A 19945-nucleotide genomic window follows, 5' to 3' on the forward strand; every position below is an offset into this window, starting at 1 on the left:
ATATCTTGCATATACAAGGAAATCCTACAACTCAATGACAATAGTACAGACAGCCCAATTATAAAATGGGCAAAAGATATGAAAAGACAGTTCTCTGAAGAGGAAATACAAATGGCCAAGAAACACATGAAAAAATGTTCAGCTTCACTAGCTATTAGAGAGATGCAAATTAAGACCACAATGAGATACCATCTAACACCGGTTAGAATGGCTGCCATTAAACAAACAGGAAACTACAAATGCTGGAGGGGATGTGGAGAAATTGGAACTCTTATTCATTGTTGGTGGGACTGTATAATGGTTCAGCCACTCTGGAAGTCAGTCTGGCAGTTCCTTAGAAAACTAGAGATAGAGCTACCATTCGATCCAGCGATTGCACTTCTCGGGATATACCCGGAAGATCGGAAAGCAGTGACACGAACAGATATCTGCACGCCAATGTTCATAGCAGCATTATTCACAATTGCCAAGAGATGGAAACAACCCAAATGTCCATCAACAGATGAGTGGATAAATAAAATGTGGTATATACACACGATGGAATACTACGCGGCAGTAAGAAGGAACGATCTGGTGAAACATATGACAACATGGATGAACCTTGAAGACATAATGCTGAGCGAAATAAGCCAGGCACAAAAAGAGAAATATTATATGCTACCACTAATGTGAACTTTGAAAAATGTAAAACAAATGGTTTATAATGTAGAATGTAGGGGAACTAGCAGTGGAGAGCAATTAAGGAAGGGGGAACAATAGTCCAAGAAGAACAGATAAGCTATTTAACGTTCTGGGGATGCCCAGAAATGACTGTGGTCTGTTGGTTTCTGATGGATGTAGTAGGAACAAGTTCACTGAAATGTTGCTATAGTATGTAACTTTCTTGGGGTAAAGTAGGAACATGTTGGAAGTTAAGCAGTTATCTTAGGTTAGTTGTCTTTTTCTTACTCCCTTGCTATGGTCTCTTTGAAATGTTCTTTTATTGTATGTTTGTTTTCTTTTTAACTTTTTTTTTCATACAGTTGATTTCAAAAAAGAAGGGAAAGTTAAAAAAAAAAAAAAAAAAAGAAAAAAGACAAACAAGGAAAAAAAAAAAAAAAAAAAGATGTAGTGCCCCCTTGAGGAGCCTGTGGAGAATGCAGGGGTATTCGCCTACCCCACCTCCATGGTTGCTAACATGACCACAGACATAGGGGACTGGTGGTTTGATGGGTTGAGCCCTCTACCATAAGTTTTACCCTTGGGAAGACGGTTGCTGCAAAGGAGAGGCTAGGCCTCCCTGTATTTGTGCCTAAGAGTCTCCTCCTGAATGCCTCTTTGTTGCTCAGATGTGGCCCTCTCTCTCTGGCTAAGCCAACTTGTAAGGTGAAATCACTGCCCTCCCCCCTACGTGGGATCAGACACCCAGGGAAGTGAATCTCCCTGGCAACGTGGAATATGACTCCCGGGGAGGAATGTAGACCCGGCATCGTGGGATGGAGAACATCTTCTTGACCAAAAGGGGGATGTGAAAGGAAATGAAATAAGCTTCAGTGGCAGAGAGATTCCAAAACGAGCCGAGAGATCACTCTGGGGGGCACTCTTACGCACACTTTAGACAACCTTTTTTAGGTTCTAAAGAATTGGGGTAGCTGGTGGTGGATACCTGAAACTATTAAACTACAACCCAGAACCCATGAATCTCGAAGACAGTTGTATAAAAATGTAGCTTATGAGGGGTGACAGTGGGATTGGGAATGCCATAAGGACCAAACTCCACTTTGTCTAGTTTATGGATGGATGTGTAGAAAAGTAGGGGAAGCAAACAAACAGACAAAGGTACCTAGTGTTCTTTTTTACTTCAATTGCTCTTTTTCACTCTAATTATTATTCTTGTTATTTTTGTGTGTGTGCTAATGAAGGTGTCAGGGATTGATTTAGGTGATGAATGTACAACTATGTAATGGTACTGTAAACAATCGAAAGTACAATTTGTTTTGTATGACTGCGTGGTATGTGAATATATCTCAATAAAATGATGATTAAAAAAAAAAAAAAAAAAAAAAAAAAAAAAAGGGAATAAAAGGCATACAGATCCAAAAAGAAAGAAATGAAACTCTCTATTTGCAGATAACATGACTGTCTGTATAGAAAATCACAAAAAATCTATAAAAACTCCTAGAACTGATAAGTGAGTTTGGGAAAGTCACAGGATACATGACAAACATACAAAAAACCAATATCCTGGAAGTGAACACATGGATTCAAAAATTAAAATTATGGTATCACTTATTTATCATCAATATGCATTTGCTCAAAAGCAAATGAAATACTTAGGTATAAATCTAGGAAAACATGTATAGGATTTGCATGCTGGAAACTACACAACACTGATGAAAGAAATTAAAGAAGATCTAAACAAATGGAAAGTCACACCATGTTCATGGACTGGAAGACTCAAGATAGTAAAGTTGTTAATTCTCCCTAAATGAATATGCAGATTTAATGCAATTCTTATCAAAATCCCAGCAATAATTTTTGTAGATACAGACAACATTATTCTGAAATTTATATAGAAAGGCAAAGGAAAAAGAATAGCTAAAAATTTTTGAAAAAAGAAGAAAAAGTGAGAGAAATCAGTTTATCTGACTTCAAGATGCACCATACACTTACAGTTATTGAAACTGTGTGGTATTGGTGGAGAGGTAGACACATAGATCAGTGGAACAGAATAGAGAACCTGGAAATAGATCCACACAAATATGCCCAACTGATGACAAAGATGAAAAAGAAATTCAGTGTAGGAAAGACTGTATTTTCAACAAATGGCCCTGGAGCAACTGGACATCCATAGGCAAGAAAAAAAAAAAAAAAAAGATCTCCAACCTAAGTCTTACACCTTTTACAAACATTAACTGAAAATAGATTACTGACTTAAATGCAAAATAAAATGTTTAGGGGAAAAAATCATAGTAGAAGCCCTTTGGGATCTAGGGCTAGGCAAAGAGTCTTAAACTTGACACCAAAAGCATAATCCATTTTTAAAAATTGATAAATTAGACTTCATCAAAATTCAAAACTTTTGCTCTGTAAAATACCCTGTTAAGAGGATGAAAAGACAAGCTACAAAGTTGGAGAAAATATTCGCAAATCACATTTCTGACAAAAGAATAGTACCTGGAATACATTTAAAAAAAAAAAAACTCTCAAAACTCAACAGTAAAAGAATCCAGTTAGAACATGAGAAAGAGACATGAAAAAACACTTTACCAAAGATATACAGATGGCAAATACACACGTGAAAAGATGTTCATTAGCCTCTAGGGAAATACGAATTAAAACCACTGTTAAGAGACCACTACAAAACTCCCAAAATGGCTAACATAAAAAATAGTGACAACATCAAATGCTGGAGAGGTTGCAGAGAAACTGGATCACTTACGCATTGCTGGTGGGAATGCAAAATGGTACTGCCATCCTAGAAAATTTGGCAATTTCCTAAAAAATTAAACATGCTACTACCATACAACCCAGCAATGGCAATCCTAGGCATGTATCAGAGATATCATTTATGGCCACACCCACAAAAATCCTGTACAAGGATGTTTATAGCAGCTTTATTTTTATTTTTTTTTTACTTTTTTTTTTTCATTTTTATTGAGATTGTTCAGATACCATACAATTATCCAAAGATCCAAAGTGTACAATCACTTGCCCCTGGGTACCCTCATACAGCTGTGCATCCATCACACTTAATTTTTTTTTTTTTTTTTTTTTTTCCTTCCAGTGACCTGTGATTTATTTCTTCAGGTTCAGTTTATTTTTTTTTTTTTTAATCATCATTTTATTGAGATATATTCACATACCACGCAGTCATACAAAACAAATTGTACTTTCGATTGTTTACAGTACCATTACATAGTTGTACATTCATCACCTAAATCAATCCCTGACACCTTCATTAGCACACACACAAAAATAACAAGAATAATAATTAGAGTGAAAAAGAGCAATTGAAGTAAAAAAGAACACTGGGTTAAAATATGGAACGCTTCACGAATTTGCGTGTCATCCTTGCGCAGGGGCCATGCTAATCTTCTCTGTATCGTTCCAATTTTAGTATATGTGCCGCCGAAGCAAGCACAATCACACTTAATTTTTGTTCAATTTTTTAGAAACTTTTCATTACTCCAGACAAGAAATAAAGTGAAAGATGAAAAAAGAAAAAAAGGAAAGGAAACTCTAATCCTCCCCTAACCCTAACCAACCCTCTCAACTGTTGACTTGTAGTATTGATATAGTACATTTGTTACTGTTTATGAAAAAATGTTGAAATACTACTAACTGTAGTATATAGTTTGTAACAGGTATATAGTTCTTCCCTATATGCCCCTCTATTATTAACTTCCAGTTGTATTGTCATACATTTGTTCTGGTTCATGGAAGCGATTTCTAGTATTTGTACAGTTGATCATGGACATTGCCCACCATAGGATTCAGTTTTATACATTCCCATCTTTTGACCTCCAACTTTCCTTCTGGTGACATATGTGACTCTGAGCTTCCCTTTTCCACCTCATTCACACACCATTTGGCGCTGTTAGTTATTCTCACATCTTGCTACCAACACCCCTGTTCATTTCCAAACATTTAAGTTCATCCTAATTGAACATTCTGCTCATACTAAGCAACCACTCCCCATTCTTAAGCCTCGTCCTGTATCTTGGTACCTTATATTTCATGTCTATGAGTTTACATATTATAATTAGTTCCTATCAGTGAGACCCTGCAATAATTGTCCTTATGTGTCTGGCTTATTTCACTCAGTATATTGCCCTCGAGGTTTTGTCATCAACCCATTTTTTTTTTTAATATGGTTTTGTTCACTCACCATACATTCCATCCCAAGTAAATAATCGATGGTTCTCTGCATGGTCATACATTTATGTGTTCACCACCTTCACCACTATCTATATAAGGGCAACTACATTTCTTCCACAAGGCAGGAGGAAGAGTCAAAGAAGGTAGAGAGGCAAAAGAAAGAGGGGGAAAAAATGACAGCTAGGAAGCAGCAAAAGGAAAAATAACCTTAAATCAAAGTGGAATAAAGAATCAGACAATACCACCAATGTCAAGTATCTAACATGCCTCCCCTATCCCCCCTCTTATCTGCATTCACCTTGGTATATCACCTTTGTTACATTAAAGGAAGCATAATACAATGATTCTATTAGTTACAGTCTCTAGTTTATGCTGATTGCATCCCTCCCCCAATGCCTCCCCATTTTTAACACCTTGCAAGGTTGACATTTGCTTGTTCTCCCTCGTAAAAGAACATATTTGTACATTTTATCACAATTGTTGAATACTCTAGATTTCACCAAGTTACACAGTCCCAGTCTTTATCTTTCCTCCTTTCCTGTGGTGTCTCACAAGCTCCCCACCTTCCTCTCTCAACCGTATTCATAGTTACCTTTGTTCAGTGTACTTTCATTGTTGTGCTACCATCTCCCAAAACTGTGTTCCAAACCACACACTCCTGTCTTCTATCACCCTGTAGTGCTCCCTTTAGTATTTCCTGTAGGGCAGCTGTCTTGTTCATAAAGTCTCTCATTGTCTGTTTGTCAGAAAATATTTTGAGCTCTCCCTCCTATTTGAAGGACAGCTTTGCTGGATACAGGATTCTTGGTTGGCGGTTTTTCTCTTTCAGTATCTTAAATATATCACACCACTTCCTTCTTGCCTCCATGGTTTCTGCTGAGAGATCCGCACATAGTCTTATTAAGCTTCCTTTGTATGTAATGGATCGCTTTTCTCTTGCTGCTTTCAGGATTCTCTCTTTGTCTTTGGCATTTGATAATCTGATTATTAAGTGTCTTGGCGTAGGCCTATTCATATCTCTTCTGTTTGGAGTACGCTGCGCTTCTTGGATCTGTAATTTTATGTTTTTCATAAGAGATGGGAAATTTTCATTAATTATTTCCTCTATTATTGCTTCTGCCCCCTTTCCCTTCTCTTCTCCTTCTGGGACACCAATGATACGTACATTATTGTACTTTGTTTCATCCTTGAGTTCCCGGAGACGTTGCTCATATTTTTTCATTCTTTTCTGCATCTGCTCCTTTGCGTGTAGGCTTTCAGGTGTTTTGTTCTCCAGTTCTTGAGTGTTTTCTTCTGCCTCTTGAGATCTGCTGTTGTATGTTTCCATTGTGTCTTTCATCTGCTGTGTTGCACCCTTCATTTCCATAGATTCTACTAGTTGTTTTTTTGAACTTTTGATTTCTGCCGCATATATGCCCAGTGTTTCCTTTACAGCCTCTATCTCTTTTGCTATATCTTCTCTAAACTTTTTGATTTGATTTAGCATTAGTTGTTTAAATTCCTGTATCTCAGTTGAAGTGTACGTTTGTTCCTTTGACTGGGCCATAACTTTGTTTTTCTTAGTGTAGGTTGTAATTTTCTGTTGTCTAGGCATGGTTTCCTTGGTTATCCAAATCAGGTTTTCCCAGACCAGAACAGGCTCAGGTCCCAGAGGGAAGAAATATTCAGTATCTGGTTTCCCTGCGGGTGTGTCTTAGAAAATTGCTCCACCCTTTGATGCCTCCGGTCACTGTGCTTTTCTGCCCAGCAGGTGATGCCTGTTAGCCTATAATTTGTGACTGGTGTGAGGAGGTATGGCCGTGTTCCCCCAGGCTCTGGGGTCTGGTTCTGAATGGAAAGGGCCCCACCCCTTTCCTCCTAGAGAAGACAGACCCCCCAGGTGGAGGTCATTAGCATTTCAATGGTCTCACTCTCTGCTTGTGCTGTCTCCACCCTTCCCAGAGTCACAGCCCTGGAAACGGAATATGACTGGGGCTTTCTCCACTGAGCCGAAAAAGAAACAGATAGTCCCCTTCAGACCCAGTCAAGGCGACCCTCCGGCTCTCCCAGGTCAGTCGTCACCCAAAGCCTCTGTCTGTTTTTTGGGGATTCGTACCTGTAGTGAGCAGTTCACATTTGCTACTTAAAACCCCAGTTGGAGCTCAGCTGAGCTATATTTGCTTGCTGGGAGAGAGCTTCTCTCTGGCACCATGAGGCTTTGCAGCTCGGGCTATGGGGGAGGGGGTCTCACGACTTGGATCTGCAGATTTTACTTACAGATTTTATGCTGTGTTCTCGGGCATTCCTCCCAATTCAGGTTGGTGTATGATGAGTAGATGGTCTCGTTTGTTCCCCCGCAGTTATTCTGGATTATTTACTAGTAGTTTCTGGTTTTTTGTAGTTGTTCCAGGGGGACTACTTAGCTTCCACTCCTCTCTATGCCGCCATCTTGCCCCCTATAGCAGCTTTATTTTTAACAGTTCCCACACTGGAAACAACCCAGGTGTCCTTCAACTGGTGACTGGTTAAAAAAGAATGTGTACATCTATACCATAAAATACTCCTCAGCAATTAAAAGATGGACTAGTAATAACCTAGATGGATCTCTAGAGAATCATGCTGAATGAGACAAGCCAGTTCCTAAAGCTCATTTACTATATGATTCCATTTATTTATATATCATTCTTGGAATGACAAAATTACAGAAATGGATCACAGTCTGTGGCTGCCAGAGGTAAGGAGGGATTGGGGTTGGGAGGGAAGTGGATATGGCTATAAAAGGGCAACGTGAGGGACAAACGGACAATCTTTGATGTGAAGTACATTGACAATACTGTGCAACTTTCACCGTTATCTATTTCCAGACTGTCTTCATCATGCTAAACGAAAATTCTTCTTCATTTAGCATTAACTCCCCACTCCTCCTTCCCACCACTCCTGGTGTGGTGGTTTGAAGATAAATGTACCCCAGAAAAACATGTTCTTAAATTTAACCCATTCCTGTGGATGTGGACCCATTGCAAGTAGGACTTTTGATGAAACAACTTCAGTTAAGGAGTGATCCACTTCAACCAGAATGGATCTTACTCCTTTTACTGGAGTCCTTTATAAGAGAATGAAATTCAGACGAAGAGAGAGAAAGCCACAAAAGCAAGAAGCTGAGCTCAGTGAAACCCAGAAGAGAAGGGAGAGACCAGCAGATGCCACCATGTGCCTTGCCATGTGTCAGAGGAGCCCAGGATCCACAACAGCCAGTCTTCCAGGAGAAAGTATTGCCTCCATGATGTCTTGATTTGGACATTTTCCTGGCCTCAAACTGTAAGCTAATAATTCCACATTTCATGGTGTCTGCTCTGAGCAGCCTAGGAACCTAAAACAGACTGACAGCATCTTTTCATGCTTATCGGCCATTTGTACATCTTGTTTGGGAAAATGTCTATCCCTATCCTGCACCCATTTTTTTTTTTTGAAATAAATTCAAAGTTATAGGAACAGTTGCAAAAACAATACTAATCCCCTACACAGAATTCCATCATACCCTGACCCCCCTCCACTGATAGCTCAATCTACCAACTTTAACATGCTGTCACATTGCTATTTCTTTCCCTCCCTCCCTATCTATCACCCATCATCTATTGCTCTGTCTTCTGAACATATAAGAGCTAGCTGCACACATCCCTGAACATACACTATAGTTCACATATAAATTTCCCATAAACAAGACCATTCTTTTATGCAATCCCATTAAGCGCAGCTAAGAAGTACAAGAGATTCAACAATGATACAAAGCTTACATTCTATATTTCCTTTTCCTTATGTCTCTACTGTGTCCCTTTGAGCCACCTGTCCTCTATCCTCCAATCCCATCCAAGTTTATCCTTGGCATTCAATTATCATCTATTTAGACTGTCTTTTTTTTTTTTTTCAGTTGTGGAAACATATATATAGCCTAAATTTTTCCATTCCACCCCCTCCCTAGCCTTCCATTAGTGGAATTAATTACATTTAGAATGCTGTAATGCTCTTTCCCACCATCCATTACTAGAAATTTCCGTTCACCTCAAACACAACCCTACACTCATTTCTTAACTTCCCTTGCCCCTTCCCCCATTTCTCTTAACCCAAACTCTACTTTTCATCTCTATGGTTATATTCTCTGATAATTTCTCTGCCTGCACCCATTTTTTTTCATTAAATTCAGTTTTATTGAAATACATTCACACACCATACAATCATCCATGGTATACAATCCACTGTCCACAGTATGATAACATAGTTATGCGTTCATCACCACAATCTATCTCTGAACATTTTCCTTACATCAGAAAGAACCAGAACAAGAATAAAAAATAAAAGTGAAAAAAGAACACCCAAATCATCCCCCCATCCCACCCCATTTGTCCTTTAGTTTTTATCCCCATTTTTCTACTCATCCATACACTAGATAAAGGGGGTGTGATCCACAAGGTCTTCACAATCACACTGTCACCCCTTGTAATCTACATTATTATATAATTGTCTTCAGGAGTCCAGACTGCTGGGTTGGAGTTTGGTAGTTTCAGGTATTTACTTCTAGCTATTCCAATACATTAAAGCCTAAGAGGTGTTATCTATATAGTGCATAAGAATGTCCACCAGAGTGACCTCTCGACTTCATTTGAAATCTCTCAGCCACAGAAACTATTTCGTCTCATTTTGCATCCCCTTTTTGGTCAAGAAGATACTCTCAGTCCCACGATGCCGGGTCCACATTCATCCCTGGGAGTCATACTCTGCATTGCCAGAGAGATTTACACCCCTGGGAGTCGGGTCCCATGTAGGGGGGAGGGCAGCGAGTTCACCTGTCGAGATGGCTCAGTTAGAGAGAGAGAGGGCCACATCTGAGCAACAAAGAGGTACTCGGGGAGACTCTTAGGCACCATTACATGCAAGTTTAGACTCTCCTTCGGCCTGCACCCATTTTTAATTGGGTTATTTGTCTTTTTATTATTGAGTTGCAAGAACCCTGGTGGCTATAGAGCAAAAGATCAGTTGGCGCTTTTGCACAGAGCCAAGGTCTTATTTGCAGAGTCCCTGAAGTTTGGCCCCTGGGCATGAAACTTTCTGTCCTGCTTGTTTGATCACCCCGTGGCCCTGCCCAGCAGGTCCGCCTCATTCAGCCTCTGGAACAAGCCAGCTCTTCTTGCCCGCACCCCCTACCCCAAGCAACCCAGAGCAAACCCTCCCCTCAGAGGGACTTGTCAAAGTTTCAAGTCAGTTGGGAGTAAAGCCAGTCCTCAAATTCGGATCTGGCTGGCTGGTTGAACCCCACACTCCTCCACATGATTTCTTTGCACAGTTGCATGCCCTGCCCTTGTTTTGTTTTCCCATACACTGTGGCCACCTCCATTTTCTTCACGTCTCCATGAGACAAGTCACATGGACATCATTTTTCTCATTTTACAGAGGAGGAAACTGAGGCCAAGAGAGATAACGTGACTTTGCCCAGCCTCACAGCTAGCAAGAGACAGAGCTCACAACACCCAACCCAGGTGCAACCGGCAGTCCCACAGGGTTCATTCTCTGACCAAAAGCATTGAGCCCAGACCCAGCCCTGAGCCAAGCCACACTGCATGAGGGTACCACCACTTCTCTGACCCAAAGCCACCCCCACGAACCAGGAAACCAGAGCAGCCAGCAGGGCACTGAAGCAGACCTGAGCTCCACGAAACTCCTCCCAGGCAGCCCCCACCCAGCATCAGCTGGGCCCTATGGCCAGGCACTCCCAACCCTGCCCTGCCCAGCCCCAACAGGCCTAGCCCAAGACCTTTGCCCCTACAAGAAGGAGGACCCTGGTTTCCATGGGCCTCTGGTCCTGTTTATCTATCACCCCAGGGCTTGGACAGTGTGAAAGAGGAAGCAGGTTGCATGCCTGTAATTTGAGAGATAAGGGGCAAACCAAAACATCTCTAGGCCCAGCTCAGTGAGAGCTCCCATTTCGCCTAGAAGATCTCTTTGTTCCTACCAGATCGTAAACCCCCTAATTCAGGTAACACAGCATCCTTCATTCAAGCGACTTCATTTAGTGATTTCAAGTCACTAAATCAAATACATTTTGAGTACTCAGCACTACTCTAGAGGACTCAGCAGCAAATAAAACCAGCTAAAACTCTTGCCCTCGCAGAGCTCACATTCTCCAGCAGGGAGAATGACACAATAAAAACTAAATAAGAAAAATGTAGCATGTGCCAGATAGTGATAAATGCTAAGGAACATATAAAGCAGGAAAGGGGAACTGGACATTGTGAGGTGAGAAGCTGTGATTTTACATGGAGTGCTCAGGGAAGGCCTCCCTCTGAGCACAAACCTGAAGGAGGGGAAGGAGCCAGCCAAGTGGATATGTGAGGGAGAGTGTTCACGCAGAGGGAGCAGCAAGCACAGAGGCCCTGAGGTGGAAGTGTGGCCAGGAGGCCCTCTGCAGTGAGGGGAAGAAAGCAGATGGGGTCGGGTGGGGGGTTGGGGGCCAAGGGAAACCTCCAAGGCCATGGCTGGGACTCGGGCTTCCGCCCTGAAGGGCCCCAGTGAGGGACAGCCCAGGCGTGGGAACAAGGCATCATTTGTCCGGATCAAACCCCTCTCACCACCCCTTCATTAAGGAGGATCCTGGAACAGACTCGGGGCTCAGAGGGAGGGAAGGCAAGGGCTCTGGGAGGAGAGAGCGTCCCAGCTAAAGAGACCCAGGCGCACTGCGAGGGATGCGAGCTGAAGGGGCTGGAGCAGGACCGGAAGAGGGGCTGAGCTCGGCATGGTCGCCTCCGCAAGCGGTCCCTGGCTTTCTGGGTCCAGAACCCCCAGGGCCGGGCAACCCCACAGACCTGCACCATCAGGCCGGGAGCATGAGCGGCGCGCGCCGCCTCGGAGGCCTGAGGGACCGAGGAGCAGGTGCATGACGCTGGAAAACAGCTGCGGCCACGCCCACGTGGGCCCTTCCTGGCCCCGCGGTTCCCGGGAACCTGGCAGCACCCCCATCCCCACGCCGCCGGCACCCCACAGCGCCGAAAATGGGGAATAGGGAGGTGTCAACAAAACTGCAGCTTGCACCCTAAATCCCTGAAGCCCCCTGTGCTCCAGCCTGTCCCGGAGAATTTATTCCTGGACAGTGGGGGACGAGGAGGGAACTGGGGGTGGGGCGGGGGCGCGGGCTCCGCCCTCCTTGGCACCCCCCACCCCGCGCTGTGCACCGCTCCCGGCCCAGCCCTCCCTCCCAGGGCGCTCTGTGAAGGTGACGCGGGGGAGGGGATGGGGGCCACGTCACTGTCCCCAGGCCCGGGAGACCGCGGCTCCGCCCCCCGCCCCCGCCCGGGCTCTGAGCACCGCGCTAAGACTAACCGGCCCCAGCCCCGGGCCAGCCCAGTCGCCAGCGCCCGCCCACAAGGCCACAGGCAGGTGCAGGCGCCGCCGCCGTGCAAGGTGCCGAACCGAGCCGTTAGCGCGCGCGCCGTCCGGGTGTCGGTCCGTGCGTCCGTCCGTCGGGGAGTCCGTCCGCCGGCGCGCGGCAGCTCCAAGCCCAAGCCAAGCAGCCCCGGCCCCCAGTCGTCCCGCACCCGGAGGCGCCCGGCGGAGCCGGCTTTGGAACAGCAGCCATGTCCATGGGTCTGGAGATCATGGGCACCTCGCTGGCCGTGCTGGGCTGGCTGGGCACGATCGTGTGCTGCGCGCTGCCCATGTGGCGCGTGACAGCCTTCATCGGCAGCAACATCATCACGTCGCAAACCATCTGGGAGGGCCTGTGGATGAACTGCGTGGTGCAGAGCACGGGGCAGATGCAGTGTAAGGTGTACGACTCGCTGCTGGCGCTGCCGCAGGACCTGCAGGCGGCCCGCGCGCTCATCGTCGTCGCCATCCTGCTGGCCGCCTTCGGGCTCCTCGTGGCGCTCGTGGGCGCCCAGTGCACCAACTGCGTGCAGGACGACACGGCCAAGGCCAAGATCACCATCGTGGCGGGCGTGGTCTTCCTGCTGGCCGCCGTGCTCACCCTCGTGCCCGTGTCCTGGTCGGCCAACACCATCATTCAGGACTTCTACAACCCGCTGGTGCCCGAGGCGCAGAAGCGCGAGATGGGATCGGGCCTGTACGTGGGCTGGGCGGCCGCGGCGCTGCAGCTGCTGGGGGGCGGGCTGCTCTGCTGCTCGTGCCCGCCGCGCGAGAAGAAGTACGCGCCGGCCAAGATCCTCTACTCAGCGCCGCGCTCCGCGGGACCGGGCACCGGTACGACCACTGCCTACGACCGCAAGGACTACGTCTGAGGGGGGCAGATGAACGGGGACGCCCTCCCCACCGGCTGGAGCGCCCGCCCCGTCCAGGTTGCAGCTTTGCAGAGACCAGGCAGCCCCCTCGCTCGACTGGGAGGGACCGGCCCGTCCCCCTCTTCGCCAGCCGCCACCCGCCCGTGGCCCGGGGACCCGGACTGGGGAACCCAGGAACCAGCCCTCATGGACAATGCAACCTCACCTCTCTGGAGCGTGGGGCTGGGGTAGTCGTCGCTACTTGGTCCCCACGTTGGGCCTCGAGCCTGGATCCAAAGCGTGCAATGGGCAGGGACCGGCAGCCTTGAAACGGGTCGCTTAATATTTTTCAATAAAAGGCTTTCGTTTTGCAGTTGCTGGCGCCTTTGTCCTGAGGCGTCCACCTCCCTGCAAGCCTCCTCTGCGGCTCTCCCGCCCCTGGGATGGAGCTTAGAGAGGACCAGGGGTTCCGGGACAGAGAAGGTGGGGTTGTAAACTGAGCTGGATGCCCACTCGTGGCTACTCACGGGAGATTCTGGCAATGGCCAAGGCCAAGGCCCAGTCTGGAAAGACTGGCATGAGCACTTCCAGTGTGCCAGGCAGAGGGAGCCTGGTGGGGAGGGGTGTTGCAGTCGGGGACCCTCTTCTCAGGATGTGCCATTTGGATTTGTCCTTGGAGCATCCATTGGATTCTCTGGTGTGGGGTTGAAAGAGCGCATTCAATAGTAGTGTGATTTCATATTTGAAAAAGGAGAACAAAAAGAACCATTGTTTTGGTAAAACACACCCCCAAAAGTCAAGCGAGGTGGAATCTTCTTTCCTGGAGAAGACACCAGATGGGGGCCCTACCTTCTCCCCGGGAACCCCCAGGGAGGGAAGGGAACAGGGCTCAGAATGGGGATGTGACATACCTCTGCTTCTCAAAGGGGGCTCGAAGTGACAACGCTGAGAAGGCACAGGAGATTCGGGCGGTGAAAAGGGGGGCCCTGAGCTCAGGCCCAGGGCCAGGGAAGAATGGCTGCTGTGCCCGGAGAGGGCAAGAGATGCCTCAGGGCTGGGTGGCAAGGGCAGGGAGGAAGTGGCGATGAGGCCCCAGTGCCCGGCGGAGGCCATGTCATGGAGAGTCTCGTGTGTGGAATTACAGACTTTGGACCCAACTCTGTGTGTTACAGGAGTTCAAGGCTGGGAAGTCCCCGGGGCAGATTTGTGCTTTAAAATAACTACCCCCGCAATCCCTGCAGAGCTGGGATTCCAGGAGGGAGATGAAGGTGGGAGACCACCTAAAAGGATCCACAGCCTTCCAGCACGTGAGGATGCAGGCCAGAAGTACAACAGGGCCAGAGGGACAGTGAGCAGGGCCCAGAGGGGCTGGGGACAGTGCCCAATGGGGGTTGTTAATGAAACAAGACAGGTTGAGCTTGAGAGCCAGGTGGATGTGCAGGATGAGGGGAGAATCTAGATAACCCCAAGTTTTCCACCTTAGGCCACTGATTGGATGGTGGTACCAGTTGCCAAACTAGGGAACACAGATGTCCAGGTCTATGAGGAAGATGATGGATTCTATTTTTGTTTTGTTTTGTTTTGTTCTTTTTTAGAGTTGTGAGTTTACAGAACAATCATGCATAAAATACAGGACTCCCATATACTACCCCACCTCCAACACCTTGCATGGGTGTGGAACATTTGTCACAATTGATAACACATTTTTATAATACAATGTTCTATTAACTAAAGTCCATGGTTTAACTTAAGGTTCACTGTTTCTGTAGTGTACTTCCGTGGATTTTTGTTTTAATTTTTACTCTGTTATCATATACACAATCTAACATTCGTCTTTTAATCATATTCAGATATATACTTCAGTATGTTAAGTGCATTCACAGTGTTGTGCTACCATCACCACCATCCATTATCAAAACATTTCCATTATTCCACATGGGAACCTGTACATTTGAAGCCTTAATTTCCCATTCCCTACCCCACCCTGTCGCCTGGTAACCTATATTCTAGATTCTGCCTTTATGATTTGCTTATTCTAATTGTGTTTTGAATGTTTAGACTTTGACAAGCCTTTGTGACATCCAAGTAGAGATGTCCAGGAAGTGGTTGGACATATATATAGATCTGGGACTCAGGAGTGATAAACTGGGGAGTTGTTGGCACACAGGTGGCAATCGAAACCAGAGGAGTAGATGAGGTCACTCTAGAAACCAAAAGAAAAATGGGTTTCAGGAAAGCGGGCGATGGCATCAGTGTCCCAGGCTGCGGAAGCGGCTTGAGGAGAAGCCAGGGGGTAAATGGTATCAAGGTGGGCACTGATGGCCTTGGCAAGAGGACTAGGGGCAGAAGCAGTGGACAGAACATGAAAACAGGACAATTAGACCATGTGTCCAGAGGTTTGCTTATAAAAGGGAACTGTGGGCCGAGGCAGCAACTGGAAGGGGAGGGAGCTCAGGTCTTGGGACAGGTGTTTGGGGAATGAGGAGACTTGAAATTATTTCTAAGTTATTGTAGTTCAAAATTTTTTGCCTGTAGCAATCCTTACTTCCCTCCCCAAGCTGAAGCAAAAGAAGCTTGTGGCAGGCACATTTCTCAGTAAAATACCAGGGAGAGTTTCCACTTTGCTCCAGAAAGATTCTCCTTCCAGTTAAGGAAGGGGTCTTATGACCAGGGAAGAGGAGAGGTTACTATAAATAGTAAGTGCCCCTTAGCTTTAGATCATTCTCTGTAAGCTTCCAGGAAAATACTTGGTTTGTGGATTACTGTCTCCACAACAGGTTCCTCTCTAGGAACCACTCTCCTAGCCTCGCGAGAAGGAAACCGAGAGTGAAACTGAATAAGCAGGCAGCAGGCAAGGGGGGTGATTGCTGGAAAGAGCAGGTAGGCTCGGCCAGGGGGTGGGGCTCAAAAGGGGGCGGGGCTCAGAAAAGGGGCGGGGCTCTGAGAAGATAAGGGACTTAGACCCCTGGAGGGGTTAGAGACGGGAGGGGTCTCAGTGGCGCGGAGGAGGAGGACTGGGGAGAGGGTGGAGGCTCCCGGGGCCTGTCTGGGATGGGACTGGTGGGAGCAGTCGGCTGAGGGTTTGCACCTGTCTCCACCTCAGGCAAGCCCGTAAGCACCGCCCGGGAGCCTCTTTGTCCCAGAGCACCCTGCAGGCAGGAGAGGGTTACTCATTTACCTCCAGAGGAAGAAGATGGTCTGGACACTGTCCCTCCCTGGTGTACGCTGAGGCGGAACTGCACCCCAAGCCTGAGGTCCAGAGCCAGCCTGCCCACTCTAGCCCACCCCAGCACCCTCAAGCCCAAGGGATGTGGTCGAGAGGGACACAGACCCCCTGACCCATTCCCAGATGGGAGGTAGGGGGTGGGGGGGAAGGTAGGGCTCTGGGGCCTCAGACCCTCCCTTGGCATCCCAGTCTCTCCCCAAGCCTAGGCTCCCCTGGGGTCTCCTGGGGGGGGGGGCAGGTATCCTACTCCATCCTATGTCCCCCCACCCCCTGCACTCACACATCCCTGCCTGTATCCTTTCTGGGGTCTAGAGCGTAAGCAGAGGTGACAGAGCCTGCAGCATACAGACCATAAGCTGAGGGTCCCAGGCCAGGGCTCCCCCCGAAGGCTTCGGAAGCCTGGAGAAGAGAAAGGCATTTAGTGCCAAGGCACACATCCTGGGCTGGGGTTCAGGAGAGCTGGTTTCTAGACCCAGCTCGCTTGGCTGTCCCTTTCCTGTCCCTGAGCAACTCCCTGCTCCCTCTGGGCCTCAGTTTCCCCATCATTTCAACAGGGGCTGGACCAGATGGTGCACAAGGGTGCCTCTAGCTTGTCTCATTTTTATACTTATCACTCCCCGCAGAAGAAAATTAGCCAGATCCAAACTGAGCAGGTGAGCAGGGCAGTTCATACTTCTGAGCCTCAGTGTCCCCATCCACAGAATGGGTACAAGCAGAACAGCCTGCCCTTCACTGGGTTGAAGAGGGTAGCGGGGGTAAGCTGAGCCCTCCTCTGAGTTCCCTCACAGCTTTCTCACTCCATCCCAGCACACACTAAACTATATCATTTTGTTTCCTGTCGGACTTTCCCACTGAGGCCGGAGATGCCTGCGGCATCCAGCCCAGGCCAGCCCCAGGTGGTGGTCAGAAATGTCTGTGGGCTGCCAGGCTGCCTGTGTGCATCAAAAGCATGTGGCTGGATGCTAGGCACATGGCAGAAGCTTGATTTACGGGACTTTGGATTGCTAACCTCTTGGTGAGTTCAGCCCAGGTGGGAGCCTGGCAACCTGTGAGAGCTGGCTGGGTGGTGAGAAAGTCCCTGAATTTCTGCAAAATCCTCAACACTGGCGCTCCCTGCCAGGCCCTGGGGCGCTGACCTCCACCCCCCCCCCCATCACACCTCCTGCTGGTGCACCGCAGGCTGCCCTGGTCTTGCCACACCTGTTCTAGCTCTTCCTCCTGCCAGAGCAAAAGCCAAATGCTTTATCAAACAAACACGGCATTTATTGTGGCTCCCTCAAGGTCTGCGGCTTGCCTGGAAGAACAGACAGTCCCTTCCTTCTCCCTCCCCTCCCAGGGTTTCATTGAAGGTCAGCTCTGCCAGGGTGCACATGCGCATTGGCTTCTGGTGCTTGGGTTGGGGCCTTGGGCAAGTCGCTGCTGCCCCTAGCTCTCATCTGCAAAAGATGTGCTGTCGTCCCAGGTAAATTTTAGCCCCATAAGAACCCCACAGGGAAGGCATTACCCAACGGAACTACCAAGACTAGCACGGGTGATGGGCCTGCCCCCTGCCCACAGCCAGGCCCTGACAGGCCAACCTGCTTGTGGTTTCTAGACGTGCCCACCTCTCGTTCCCTGCTTGCACTGCTGCGACTCTGGCCAGGCCACAGTCATCTTTCCGTAACAGTCTCCTCTAGGCTCCCCTCTTTCTGCACCCCAGATCCGTGTGATCACCCCTAGCCAATCTCAGATCAGCCGAGTGACAGTTCAGTCTTCACTCTGACCACGTCACCCCTGCTTAAAAGCCTTCAGGCCCCCACCCCAGGACTCCATGACACAAACACCCCCACAGGCACCAGGCCGCACATGCCTCTCGGGGGTCCACTTCCGCCGCCCTTGTCATCCCACTTCTTCCTCCCTGCAATGCATCCTTCATTTCCTTAAAAACCCTGCACTCCGCAGACCCCAGGCCTCAGCACAAGGTGTTTTCTCTTCCTGGCAGCCTCCTCATCCTCACCTCACCCCACCTGGCGAGCCTAGGGGTCACCTTCAGGACTCTATGGAGGGAAGCTCCCCTGACGCCCGCCCATTCCCGCGGGATCCTCGGCAGCTGGGCCTTTGGCCTCTGCCGCAGCGGGCCCCAGTCACCACTTACTCGGGGGTGCCCTGCCCTGTGAAGGAGGGCCCCCAAGCATCCTGCTCACCCATGCATGTCCCAGCCTAGCAGGTGCTTTGCACAGGGAAAGGGGAGGAGAGACAAGACTCAGGCCCAGGGTGCAATGTGGAGAAGAAAGTGATTGTGCTTTAGGGTGCCCTCGAGAAAAGAGCTCAGAGGTCACAAAGGGCTGTAACTGGGAAGGCTTCATGGAAGGGTCCCTGAACCGGGTCTTGACAATAGTTAGGCTCCAGAAGGGTGGAGCTGGGAGGCAAAGGCTTCCCAGGCAGGAGTCCCTGAATAGGGAAATGCAAGGAGGCGGGCAAAAAAAAAGGGTACAAGTGGGGTGACCAGCAGGCCAACCCAGTTGAAGCAGAAAATCAGTGTCCAGGAACAGAAAGAGAGGTTAGAAAAAAAGTGCATAGGGACATGGAGTTACAATTCAGTACAAATTTCTCAGCCTAGCATTCCAGGTCCTTCACTGTCCCCTTCCCAGACCCAACACCGTTGGGAATCCAGGTGGATTAAAGGTCTAATGTAAAAAGCAAAACTAGGAAGTACTAGAAGAAAATGCAGGGGAATATTTTTATAATATTGAAGCCCTCCTACATGAGAAACAAAACCCAGAAGGAATTAAAAAAAAAAGATTTTGACTGCATACAAATATAAAATATTAATATGGAGGAAAAAATAAACAAGGTTCAAAGGCAAGCAATAAACAGAGAAAATACTTTCATTATATATAACAGAAACAGGGTTCATACACTTCATATCAAAAGAGTTCCCGCAAATCAATAAGAGATAGTATGTCAAGCCAATGGAAAAACGGGCAAAGGAGAAGAAGCAATTATAAAAAGAACTGTTTGGGCTGATAAGAAAATGCAAAGGTGCATAAATTCCCTATTAAATGAGATTTCTCTAACTTCTCTAAATTAAGCAAGTTTTTTTTTTCTTTCAAATTGGCAAACTTTAAAGACAAATTATATCATCAAGGGCCCAGCTAAAAATATCCCAGCTCACTGGGATGGAAGAGACTTTATTGAAGTGACTATGTACAGAGATTTAGGTACAATTATGGGATTTGATAAGGGAGGTTGAGATGTCAAGAATCTAACAATAGTGGGGAATTGACCACCCCTAATCCTAAAGAAGCAAGGGGAGGAAACCCAGTTCCAGGAGCTGGGGTGAGAGACAGAGCCATGGAGAAAGGGTTACCGGACAGTAGAAGGTTGTAGAAGGACACGGCTTCCCCTGGAACCACAGCAAACCAGGGAAGGAGTGAAAAAGACAAATAGCCCAACATCTCTCTCTTCTCACCCTCAGAAGCCAGAAGGCAAGGCTGATGCAGTCTGTGAAGGGCAGCCTCCTAGAGGCACAGAGCGGCCAGAGAAGGGCAGAGAATGGATTTGGGGGTAATAACCAGCACTTTGATAATCTCCAATATGAATGAAAGTGTGAGACAAAAAAATAATGGCTGGCAAT

At 47.5% G+C, this 19945-nt stretch overlaps 1 protein-coding gene and 1 non-coding gene across 2 annotated transcripts; one reads left to right on the forward strand and one right to left on the reverse strand.

Moving 5' to 3' along the window:
* Positions 1 to 4016: 4016 nt before the first annotated feature.
* LOC119518353 lies at positions 4017 to 4123 on the reverse strand. Its single transcript, XR_005213742.1, has one exon. It is a non-coding gene; the product is annotated as a U6 spliceosomal RNA (small nuclear RNA).
* An 8094-nt stretch (positions 4124 to 12217) lies between these two features.
* On the forward strand, positions 12218 to 13479 carry CLDN3 (claudin 3). Its single transcript, XM_037814481.1, has one exon. It carries the CDS (start codon positions 12462 to 12464, stop codon positions 13122 to 13124), a length of 663 nt encoding a protein of 220 aa, XP_037670409.1. The 5' UTR covers positions 12218 to 12461; the 3' UTR covers positions 13125 to 13479.
* Positions 13480 to 19945: the final 6466 nt, after the last annotated feature.

This window comes from Choloepus didactylus, chromosome 21, assembly GCF_015220235.1.
Source record: "Choloepus didactylus isolate mChoDid1 chromosome 21, mChoDid1.pri, whole genome shotgun sequence".
NCBI lineage: Eukaryota > Metazoa > Chordata > Mammalia > Pilosa > Megalonychidae > Choloepus > Choloepus didactylus.